Consider the following 12,073-nt stretch of genomic DNA (forward strand, 5'->3'; position numbering starts at 1 on the left):
TAAAGCCTTTCACTGTGTGGACCACAACAAACTGTGGAAATTTCTTAACGAAATGAGAGTATCAGATCACCTTACCTGTCTCCTGAAAAGTCTGTATGTAGCTCAAAATGCAGCAGTTAGAATCAGACAAGGAACAGCTGAAAGATTTACAGCTGAGAAAGAAGCATGACAACGTTTATATTCTCACTCCGGTTATTTAAATTCTATATAGAATACATCATTCGATATGCTGGACTGCATAAATTCCAAGCTGGAAATAAGATTGCTGGGAGAAATATCAACATCCACAGATATGAAGATGACACTGCCCTAATAGCAGAAAGCAAAAAAGAACTAAAGAGCCTTTTGAAGAGGAGAGGAGATGCAAAAACTGACGTAAAACTCAGCATTTAAAAAGCTATTCACAAAAATATACTCAACATTCATGGCATCCTGTCACACCAGATCATGGCATATAAATGAGGGAAAAGTGGAAACAGTGGCAGATTTTATTTTCTTGGGCTCCAAAACCACTATGGACCTTGACTGCAGCCACAAAATTAAAAGACACTTGCACCTTGGAAAGAAGAAAGGCTATGAAAAACCTGAACAATGTATTAAAAAGCAGAGACTCACTTTGCTACAGAGGTCTGCAGTGTCACAGCTATGATTTTGCCAGTAATCATGTACCAATGTGCGATTTGGACCATAAGAAAGGGTGAAAGGCAGAAAATTGAGCTTTTGAACTATGGTGCTTGAGGAGATTCTTGACAGTCCCTTATACAACAAGGAGATCAAACTAGTAAATCTGAAAGGAAATCAATCTGTGACCCCTGCTGTCTCAGCTGATGCATCTACTGAGTCCCTCCAGATAGGAAGAACAGATGCTTCCACTGGAAAAGTGCCTAACCATGGCAGCTCCAAGCAAATAGTTTGTAGCTCCACCCCTGGAGGAAGCTCAGAAAGGCTGAATTCTCTGCCTACCCTGGGTCTCCTGATACATGCATTGTATTCTACCCAGCAGCATTTGAGGCCAAGGAAGGGGCATTCTGGGCCCTGGAGGAAGGAGATGACTCAGGGATCCATTGGGGCAAATACTTACCAAATGGAACTGGAAAGGACAGAGGAGGCATATGTGGCAGAGAGCTGGTAACTGGGGTGTGGAAACAAGAGGGAACCAACTCTGCATGAAGTATCTCTCCCAAAATTCCCTAGAGGAGAAGCCCAGTGATAAGATCATCTGAGATGGGATGAAGAGTGTCTATTTCATTATGGCTTATAATTCTTCTGAATGAGGAGGTAGTGAAGTTGGTGGGTCATCACAAACTCTTCCATGGCCTAGAGTATCTGCCAGTCACTATCCTTGGGGCTGCCTCTCCCCAGCTTCAGTCATGTAGTTCTGGAAGTAATTGACAATCATGTGTGCAGCTGGGTCAGGGCCAGAGACCATGTGAAGTCAGTAATAAGACCCCATGTCCCTGCCAGGATGGCTGATCTGCAGCTGTATATGGACCTGAGGTGGGTCATTCATATTATACTCTTGAACTCTGATGTCTGCAATCTTCTTTCCTTACTAGGTGATGCCTTTGGGATTTAAAACCTAGGGCAGGTAGCTTGGACTCCCTCACTAGGTGTAGAAGCCTTAAGGAAGAAAGTTGCCAGGCTAAGACCATCAAAAATCAGGAAAGGGAAAGAAGGAAGGTGAGAAAGAATTGATGACTTCTGATTTCTTAGGTCCAATCACTGAGATCTTTGTATTTGCTCTGATTCTTGTGTCCTGGATTCATTCCCAGAATCATTTCAATGAGTCTCCCTTTTCCTTGAAGCCAGTTGGAGTAGGGCTCCTCTCCATTTTGATTAAGACTTGGCTCTAGATCCTTCACTCCCAGACACAAACAGAGGCAACCATTTGTATCCACACCATTAAGAGTGAAACCCTTTATTCTTTACTGAGAATAGGGCGTGCAGACCACCAAATACAGTTTACCAGCACCCTGGGCAGCAGTACCCAAAGTGTGAGTGAGTGTGTGTTAGGAGTGGCCTTACTGATAACTGAACAACTTCAAGCATTTACAATGCCCGTGGCAGGCCAATCCTGTCATTTCCTCGATCAAAGACTGAGAAATACAGCCTCAGGAAGACATCACCCAGGATCCAGGTCTCTGTAGATGAACTCACTTTGTTCTCTTCAAAGGTTGTGCAGCAGTGGCCTCTAGAATCCTGGGGGCACAGAGACACACACTAGGTCAGCATGAGCCCTTACTGGTGACTCTCCCCAATATCCAGACCCAGCACAATTCTTTGTTTTATTTCCCTCTTTTGGTAAATATCAAGGGGTTTTCTTAGCAGCAGGCAATATGAGAGTTCATCCAAAACCAAAGAGACTGAAGACATGTTGTCATGAAGAAGGGTGTGGTGAGTGGAGGACTGGGAGATGGGGAAACAGAGGAATGAAAAACAACAAAGTCCTACTGTAGCATGTAAGGAACTATATTCAGTGATAAACCACATGAAAAAGAATTAGAAAAAAAATATTTCTATGTGTATAACTGAGTCACACTGCTGTGCAGGAGAACTTAATGCAACACTGAAGATTAGCCACACTTCAATATAATTATTTAGAAAAGAACAAGTGTGTCCATAGCTCTCCTCACTCCCTGTTTCTTTTCTTCTGGCTCCTGCTCTTTGTTTTCTCTGCAGAGAATGCTGGTTCTCCTCCTGCGTCTGCATAATCCATACTTTATTAAAAAACTTTATTTTGTGTTGGAGTATAGCTGATTAACAATATCCTCAGTTTCAGGTGGACAGTAAAGGGACTCAACCATATGTATCCGTGTATCCTGGTCCCAAAGACACTCCTCCCATCCAGGCTGTCATATAACTGAGCGGAGTTCCTTGTGCTACACAGCAACTCATTGTGGTTATCCATCTTAAATAGAGCAGTGCCCACAACACTTTCTTGAAGACTTAACTCAGGAACTCTGAGAAGCTGCATTTGGCTCACACTCACCCTTTTTGGCCATTCCAGGCTTGGGTGAGTAAAGTACTCTGGTTCCCCATCCCCACTGGTCAGTCCGTAGCCCTCATCACCCCTAGTAAGTCCCCAGTGCTCCAGTGCAGACCACCTTGAGATGCCATTTGCATGGAATCCAGTGCAGTTTTGCCCAGCACCAAGCAACCCTCCATATGGCTCAATGAGTTTGTGGTTTTAGAATTCCTAAAATTCCCTCTCTTCCTCACAGCCTTCTTTGAGCCCATCAGCCTGCTCTGAACTCTCGCAGGGAGCTGACATGAAGCCTTCACCTGGTGCTGGGCCTGAGTAGTTACTGTGCACCCTTTATTCACCTTAGTATCCAACATCACACAGATTGGTTGGGTACCCCAACTCACAAAGGAGGCACCTGGCCAGAGCAAGGGGAAGATATAGCTGAGAACTAGGCTGACCATGTAATTTATCATCCAAACCAGGAAAACTGTGAGAAGGGAAGGGAGACTGTTAACTTACGCTGGGAAATCACACTGGGCCTGTCTCCAGCCATTCTTCTTGTAACATGGCCTGTTTCAGGGACTGCTGGAGCTGAATTTCATGTTCTTGCACCTAAGAGTTCAGATTGAATTGAAGGTCTTATTGGACTGTGGACACTAGTTTTCCCCTCTCCCTGACTCCCAACATGCCAGCATTATATGGCATCTCCACATTTATTTCTGGAAGATCAATGTCCCACATGGCCCTTTACTCTCAAGTGACTGGATTTGTGTGAGGCACTGGCCCAGCCACAGGACTCTGCAGAATCTGCAATGGTGTGACATGGCCTCCAGAAGGCGCCCTCCTCCCAGCAGCAGCCCAATGGTTCCTGCAAGCTCCAGTTTGAGAACCAAACCTCAGTATTGTCCCCTCACCTTGAGGATGTAGGCTTGAGCTGGCACTAGGTAGTTGATGCCGTTGATGGTGAATATAATAGAGGGCAGGGTATTGACCGCAGAACATGAAACGTAGTGCTGTTAGAGAGAGAGGGGGGAGAGGTTGGCCCTGGTGATCCTTCTTGTGTGTGGAAACTGGGAGTGACGCTGGGGCATGACCCTTCACCTGGGAACCCCGTTGCCTGGAGCCAATGAGCTTCTGTATGTTATTGACCAGTGTACTTGGGCCTTGAATCAATGATGTCCTGGTGTCAAAATCAGCGTGGCAGCCGCCAGAACAAGCAATAACCTTTCTTTTCATGGAGATGCTGAGATACAATGGAAGAAAGCAGGCATCAAGGTCACTCTGGGTCTCCCAGAGTTGCCCCCTTCACAACTGTCACCTAAACAGTGCTTAGTCTCTTGCCCTCATTTCCTTTGCTCTAGTCACAGCACCTTTCCTGACATCCTCGAATGAAGTACTTGAATACACCAGGATATTTTGTACCTTGACACAAGCTGATCTTTCTTCCTAGAAGACTCCACTCCACTCTGACTAGCAAATTTCTTCTCATCTTCCAGATTACACCTTAACTATATTGTCTTCGGGAAGTCTTTCCCCCAGTGTTTATCAGTCTCCTGTCTTGGTCACTCTCTGTGGACCCTTCCTCATGTCTGCTGCTGCTGCTGCTGCTGCTAACTCACTTCAATCGTGTTCAACTCTGTGCAACCTCATAGAGGGCAGCCCACCAGGCTCCGCCGTCCCTGGGATTTTCCAGGCAAGAGTACTAGAGTGGGTTGCAATTGCCTTCTCCTCCTCATGTCTAGCATGTACCAATGTCACAATTCACTATGTGGGCGAGTCACTTCATGTACATCTGCCTTCTTAGATGTGAAGGCGAGTTTTATTCTCCTTGCCTCCCTAAAGTGCCTGGCACACAGTGGACGCCCAATGCTTGTCTGTTGAATGAGACAATGAAGACTGAGACAACAATAAGAAACCTCCAGAGAGCTGTATCTGGTGGGGAACAAATAACGGGTCACACAGATTGAAGATGGAAATTCGCAAGGGTAGCAGATTCTCATAGTTTAGGGGGAGAGGTGGGCTCCTCTGGGAGAAGGTGTCTCCCAGCACTGCTCCTACAACCAGCTCAGACCCTGAGACCCTGGCCAGGAAATACATGACTAGCCCACAGAAACTTTTGTCTGAGGGTATCACACAGAATCCTGTCAGTTATGCCTATTGTCTTCAGGTCACTGCTGGATCCCATGCCCAAGAATGTGGGGTGTCTTTTTATCAGTTCCTTTCATGTCTTAAGACTGCAGCCAACCTCCCTCCACTGCTAGGTAGCTGCTCCCAAAGAAGACCAGTTTTCCCCATTTTCTCAGGACTGTCCCTGTTTTAAAATGACATTTATCTGTACTGAGAACTTCCTATATCCTATGTAGCCCTGTACAGTTGATCATCTTATCATAACTGGCTTATCATATCAGGCTGGAGAAATTCTCCCTGATGCTCTGTTCAGCGCACTGTAGAGCTCTCTCACCATGCTCCCCACCTCAAAGGGCAGTGGGTGCAGCACTCTCCCAGCAGCACAGAACTGTCTTTACCCTTTCAGGACTCTGGTCAGAGCCTTGCTCAGAAGGCCTGGGGATTATGAACCCATGGGTTCTTTGTGTATCTATGTGCTTGCGTGTTTGTTTGTGTGTGTGTTTGTATGTGTCTCTGTGTGTGCTTGTGTGTCTCTGACTAGCTATGCCTGTTTTTATGTGTCTCTGTGTATGTTTATATGTGTCTGCTTGAGTGTTTCCATGTGTCTGTGTGTCTGTGTCGTTGTGGGTGGTGTATATGTGTGTGTGACTGTGTGTCTGAGAATGCATTTGTGTGTGTCTGCCTGTGTCCATGAAAATTAGTGGGAGCATCGCTTGGGCTGATCCTCAGAGGGAAAGGCTTACCAGTCCATGTGTACAGTCCAGCCGCCCACTTGGATCAATGGTACCCAGTTGAGCTCTCCCTTATAGTAGCGTTGGTCCACCCCACCAAACATCACCACACTGCCCTCCTGTTTGTATCTGTAGAGACAAGTAGGGGGAGGATCCTTGGGAGACAGTAACAACACCACTGTCTGAGAGCTGTGCTTGTCTACCCATCAAAGCCCTAATAAGGTCCCCATGTGCAGATGCAGAAATCAAGGCTAGGAGCAATTGAGATCCAGAGTGAGATCTGTTACTGTCTCATGAGTGGCACAGAGGAGGTGAGAAGCCAAGTCACTTGGCTGGGCTCCAGCCACTATGTCTTCTGAAGATTCTCTGGAACCCCAGAGACCTGAGTGCTCAGACATCCTCAGAGGATAGGGTGGTGAAACGTTTGGCTTTCCCCTTGTCCACCTTGCCATTTTTCAGGAAAATCAAGGCCTGGGACTTCTAAGGGTATGGGTTCAGTTCACACAGATTTGGCTCCACTGGCCTGTGACATCTACTGTTTGAAGGGCCCCACACTCAGAAGGGACCCCACCTCTGCTCTCCCTGTCTTAAAATGACTAATATTTCTTGAACAAGGGGTCTCACACTTTTGTGTCCCACACTTTCATTTCTCACTGGCTCCTACAAATTGTGTAGCTGATCCTGGGCTCCCAGTGGAATGCTAATGAGGAAGAAAGATATCAACCATCCTTCTCCTTCCTTCCTTATCAAATTCATAAGCAAATCATATTGCCTTTTCCTTCAACTTGTTTCCTGTTGCCTTCCATTAGCCTTCCTACTCACTCACTCCCGTAGACCATCTTATTTGTCTTGAGCCCAGGAGTAGAGTTGGGTTCCAATAAAATTTTATTTATAAAAGCCAGGGGTGAAGCCAGTTGGGCCCTGGGGCCATAGTTATCTGTTTTAAATAATCTCTCAGGATACTTCTTTATCAAGTGTTCTACAATTTTTCGTGCAACTGACAGCATCTTATAGCTAATTTGGAGAAAGGGATTGTCCATCTCAGACTTACTTGCTCAAGTAGAAGGCAAAAACAGGCTCAGAAATGGCACCTTGATTCTTCAGGTTGTCAACGATGGGGATGGCTCCAGCAGAGGATATGTTTGGGTAATTCAAGCCCAAGATGCCATCAAAAGGTATGTCCTCAAACCCGTATTCCACCAGGCTTAGACCAAACAGCTGATCAGTGCTTACAAGGTCACCCATCTGTGCGAGAGAAGAGTGTTGCCACTTACAGATATGTGAAGTGGGGCTAGGAATGTGTAGGGGTGCATTGCCATTAGATCCTCAGAGAAGAATTGAGGCTGGGCTCTGTCCTTGGTGGCCCACAGATGGTTAGATAAAGCTGGGAGGGAAATTTGGGTTCCATTTGAGAGACACTGAATTTTAAAACATCCTGCCCCTCTGTGAGTCAAATTGGCCTCCTGGCTTCTGTACAGGTGGCATGACCAAGAGTCAAGCCAGGTCCCACTGGTGCCACTTTATGGACAAAACAATTGAGAGCAAGATAGCCTAGTCTTTGGCATCACTGTGACTTAATGGCAGAAATGGACTGCATTCTCTGTAATGTACTCCGGATTCTGCATCTGTCTAGGAAGACAGAAGCCAAAAACACAATCTTGTTTGCAGGGTTCTATGAAATTATTGCCTTGGGAATTCACTTTTAGGGATATGTGTATATTTCTGTGAGTGCATATGAGAGAGAAAGAGAGAGAGGGGGACAACTCAAATATTTTAGGGGAGGCAGGCCATAGGTTTATTAGACTCTCAGGGGTCCTCTAGCATGAGAAATCATTTATCAGGCCCCTCGACTTCTCAGGCCCCCAGTTTCCCACTCTGGATACCTGAAGCCCCTGACTGTCCCCAGGGTCCACAGATCAGTTTTATCCTGTCTCCAAACACCCCACAGCAACTTCAGTCCTGAAAAGCCAGCCTAACTCCACCTTTTACCACATGTGTGCCCTCAACAAGGCCCTTGCTGTATGCACCTCAGTTTTCTCATATGGGTCCTGAGCTAATTAGAGTAACTGCTGTGAGGGGTCATTGCAGGATTAAACCAGTTATTACCTGAAAGTGCCTGGAATAGTCTGTGAATATAAAAGTGGGTGCTTTTATCCCTTCTTCTCGCTCCCAGCAAAATGAACCTTGAAATGCTCATGGGCAGAGGAGTTGCAAGTCCAAACCTCAAGCAACTCTCTGGGTGAGCTAATCTGTTTGCTCATGTTCACCACGAGCCCTGTCTCCCCAGAGACATGACCCTGTGGATAAGATGGCCAATATCTATGGGATTTAGGCTAGGAAGGGTCCTGCCAGATGGTCCTGCATCTGTTTTGCAATCAGTGGTCACTCCATAGCCAGTCCTGACTGAGCATTTGTTACACTGTTACCCGAACTGTGTCACGAACAACAATTCCTTTAATTCTCCTGGATCCGTAGGTTATCCTGCAGATCTTATCTGTAAGCCGGAGGGTGGAAGACTGAAGATGTCTGAACCTAATGCGTTTAGCTGTAGACACAAGAGATGAGTGTCATCAGGTGCCAAGGGTGGGAACAGGGTGGCAGGGCAGGTGAAAGATGGTCCCGGTAGGGGGTGTCCATACTCACAACAGGTTGAGCTCTTGCAAAAGACAGAGGGCACCCACAAAAAAGATGAGCCTGTGTCAAAGAGAACCTGGAATTCCTGAGGGGGTGTTCCAATGGTGATGTTACCCACGTAGAGCATCTACAGGGAGAAGGAGGGAGTGGTTTAGTGCAGAACAGGCTACCCTCTGTTCCCACACTGCTGCCTCCCTCTGGGTGTCACATATCTTTTGAGATCACTTTCTAACCACCGTGCAGCTCACAGACTTTGGTCACAGACATATCTTCATTTGATATATTTTTTCCTGTGCTACATTTTATGCAGGATACTGATTCTATCACCAGGCATTGAAGTGGTACCTCCTGCATGGGAAGCCCAGAGGCATAACCATTGGACCTCCAGGACCACTGGACACCCAGGGAAGTCCTGGTGCCTTCATTTGAGAAGCTCTGTCATCTCTTCAAACCCAGACTTCACACCCGCTTCTCTAAGAGGTCCTTCTTGATCAACCCCAGCCACTCCCTCTAAACTCAGACCACACCCAATCAACAGCACACAGCTGACCCTTTCATTTGACGTGTATTTACTCTTTGCCTGTCTCTCAGGCTGGCATGGGCATTTTTGAAGATATCTTGAACACAAAATAAGCCCTTTTTCTAATCTAAAAACAGAAACCAAAATGATTCTTATGGCCATACTCAGAATACAGGTTCAGTAACTTTTTGCTGCTGTCGTTCTTGCATCTGTGGAAACTGAATTCTTCTACCTAGGGATTCACAATTGCTTTGCAGATGGTTCTACCTTTTGATCAGTGATGGTTCACTTTTAATCTATAACTGAGTGGCTCACTTACTTTGGAAGGAACTATTACTCTCAAACTAATGACATATCTTTGACTCAGAAATGGATGTTTACTTGCCACCAAGTAATTGCCAGGCCCAGTCACAAAGACCAACAGTTGAGGATGAGAGTGCCTTCTCCTCTGGGTGGGGTCCCTCTTTTCCAGTGTCTCTGCCTCCTGCAGGAACCCCAACCCCAACATCCCACCTCGCACCTACAGATGAGCCCCAGTGCTAGGCTAGAGCACCAGGAGGCTCTGTGGAGCACCATCCTCCCAAAATACTCACATCCATGATGTTCCTCAGCGGGAAAGTAGTTAGATTTGAGCCACAAAAAGAAATCTGGGACAGTCTACAAGCATGCTCCTTCAGGAAATTGTTCAGCATGTTTTTTCCACTGACGGTATTTCTCATGGTCTTCACTCTCCTTAGAGGTATTCTTTCACCGAGCATTTGACAAAGAAAACAAAGAAGATGCTACAATTAGCTGTCAGTGTTAAGGTATAACTGTCATTGTAACAGCCCTGTGTATTTTCTAGTGATACTTATGAGGCACATTATTATCAGAATGTTATGCATATACCATGGCAAAGACATAGACTTCAATACAGGTTCTGTTCTGCAATCTTGGGTAAGATACATGACAATGTGTTGTCTTAATCTCCCCTTTGGTAAAATGTTGGAATGTAACAATACAAACCCTCCAAATAGAATATATTGGAAATAAGTGAAGTGATGCATATAAGGTACCTGATAAATAGGAAGTCTCAACAATGACAGCCATTAGCATTGCTGTTGCCATCCCACTCATTCTTTTCATAGAACCTCAAGGAAGGAGGTAGAAAGGGGACTCTTATCCTCTTTTACAAGGGAGCAATTTGAAATGCAAGAGGTTTCTGAGTGAGCTGTGATCACACTGCTTGTCCAATATAAAACAGTGCAAAAAGTGTATCTTTCTCCAAGTTGAAAGAGAAGAGAGAGTTGAAAGAAGAATCCAAGATATAGGGAACAAGTAAGGGAAATACAGGGGCTTGAGAAGGAAGGAGGAGTCAAATGAAAAATTAAAAGAAAACAACAAAAAGAGAAACACTCCCAGTGACTTCCAAAGAGATGGAGAGAAAAATGACAATGATACAGAGAGGCAGACATAGACTAGGGAAAAAGAGGACATGTTGAAGAAAATGTAGAAAAGTGCTACTCCACAGTACCACATTGACATCTGCATAGACTGTGCAACTGACTGGATCCCAAGATTTGTGCAACCCAAATCTACACCAAGACCTTGGGATCCACAGTTCCTATAGCAAATTACTTATTCATAATAAAGAGTTGAACTTTAAGACTCTTAGGGAAATATTTCATTACCTTTTAAACCTGATGGGTGGAGGAACAATCATATGGAAAGAAAAATCCGAGAAAGGAATATGATGTGGTTTACAGTCCCCATACTTACTTGACTATGCACTTTAAGAAGGCCACCAGCACGAGGAGCACAAGCCACTTCATGTTTCTTTCCTGGCTCCAAGTAATCAGGGAACTTTGGGTTTGTAGCATGTAGTGGTGACTAGTAGCCCCTAGTTATATATGCTCTGATCTACCCTACTTTTCCCCTTAAGGCCACTAAAAGATCTGAAGAAAACACAAAGGTCTCGATAAAATCTTTACCTTCATCACTGTCCTTGGCGAATGGCCTTTGAAGCTTTTCGGAATACAGAGAAATGAACTGCAATCTCTTCTTTGAAGCTTGGCTGGAAAATCAAACTGATCTGCATGGACATCTAAGATGATGGAGAACCTTGCCTATTTGGAGAAAAAACTGATAAGAAAATCATGAAAATTTATACTACGGGCAATGCTCAACACTCATCTTTTCATGTCATCTTCCTAGCCACTTCATGAGATATGCATTGTTGTCTTTGTTGGAGAGGAGATTGCTAGGAGGATAAGTTGTTAAATGGCAAACTGAAGACTTCAGGGACAGCCCAGGGACATACAACTGGCTTTAGGTAGTGGGTCTAATGGTAGACATCAGAGGCACCTATGATGCCAGGCTGCATCAAAGATTTAGGGCAGAGCAGTACTTCAATTGCATGGTTTCAGTATTGGAAGAAATGTCATATGCATCCACAAGATATTTTATAGCATCCAACAGCTGTACAAGGAAGAACTGTGTACTACGTTGTGGATTAAAAGCTTCAAAGTCAAAGTTGATAAGACAAAAATAGTCTTTATCTCAAGAGAGTAAAAAGTCTAGTTCTCACAAATTCATGGCCCGAGGAGGCAGGAGATATGATACTAGGACTAGGTGGCCCTGTTGGAATCTGGGCAGCACAGGCCTTACCACTGGGTGCAGCTTTTCCTCCACTTCAACCTTGCTGGAAAGCAGGCCAGTTGGCCATGTTTTCAAGAGAATCAGAAGTTTGGATATTTATGTACAATCCACTGATTTTAATGTTAGAAACTAATTTTCCCAGAAAAAACACTGGAAATGAAATCTCCACAGCAATATGTTGGAATCAGCCCTCAGTCTCCGCAGATTTTTGTTTCTGTCCTAGAGTTGGGAGTGCAGTGGGGACAGAGAAGAATTTAATTATTGTTGGTTGATTTAAAAAGAGACTGAATACATAGTAAACATGCTGACTCATTGGAAAAGATCCTGATATTAGGAAAGATTAAAGTCATGAGGAGAATCGGAAGACAGAGGATGAGATGAGTGGATGGCATCACCAAGTCAATGGACATGAGCTTCAGCAAGCTCTGGGAGTTGGTGATGGATAGGGAAGCCTGGCAT

The 12,073-nt window shown here is 45.1% G+C and overlaps 2 protein-coding genes across 2 annotated transcripts in view; both read right to left on the bottom strand.

Annotated features, from left to right (window-relative positions):
* Nucleotides 1-12,073, bottom strand: part of PAG3 (pregnancy-associated glycoprotein 3) — a 928,325-nt gene that overhangs the window by 725,229 nt on the left and 191,023 nt on the right.
* Nucleotides 1,894-10,836, bottom strand: LOC101102275 (pregnancy-associated glycoprotein 1-like). The gene is made up of 9 exons (XM_012102309.5): nt 10,736-10,836; nt 9,571-9,721; nt 8,467-8,584; nt 8,250-8,368; nt 6,875-7,068; nt 5,836-5,952; nt 4,067-4,208; nt 3,880-3,978; nt 1,894-2,199 (listed from the first exon to the last, which is right to left on the bottom strand). The coding sequence occupies exons 1-9, from the start codon at nt 10,834-10,836 to the stop codon at nt 2,050-2,052; spliced, it is 1,191 nt and encodes a 396-aa protein (XP_011957699.3). The 3' UTR covers nt 1,894-2,049.

The sequence above is a fragment of the Ovis aries genome, unplaced genomic scaffold (assembly GCF_016772045.2).
Source record: "Ovis aries strain OAR_USU_Benz2616 breed Rambouillet unplaced genomic scaffold, ARS-UI_Ramb_v3.0 scaffold_87, whole genome shotgun sequence".
NCBI lineage: Eukaryota > Metazoa > Chordata > Mammalia > Artiodactyla > Bovidae > Ovis > Ovis aries.

Bases quoted from the DNA above. Each gene is read 5' to 3' on its own strand.
- LOC101102275 (XM_012102309.5), bottom strand. From the start codon at position 10,836: ATGCTACAAACCCAAAGTTCCCTGATTACTTGGAGCCAGGAAAGAAAC. The intron at 9,722-10,735 runs GTAAGTATGGGG...GCTCGGTGAAAG, and splicing joins TTCTTAAAGTGCATAGTCAA to AATACCTCTAAGGAGAGTGA. The intron at 2,200-3,879 runs GTGAGGGGACAA...CTGTGCCCCCAG, and splicing joins CTCAAGCCTACATCCTCAAG to GATTCTAGAGGCCACTGCTG.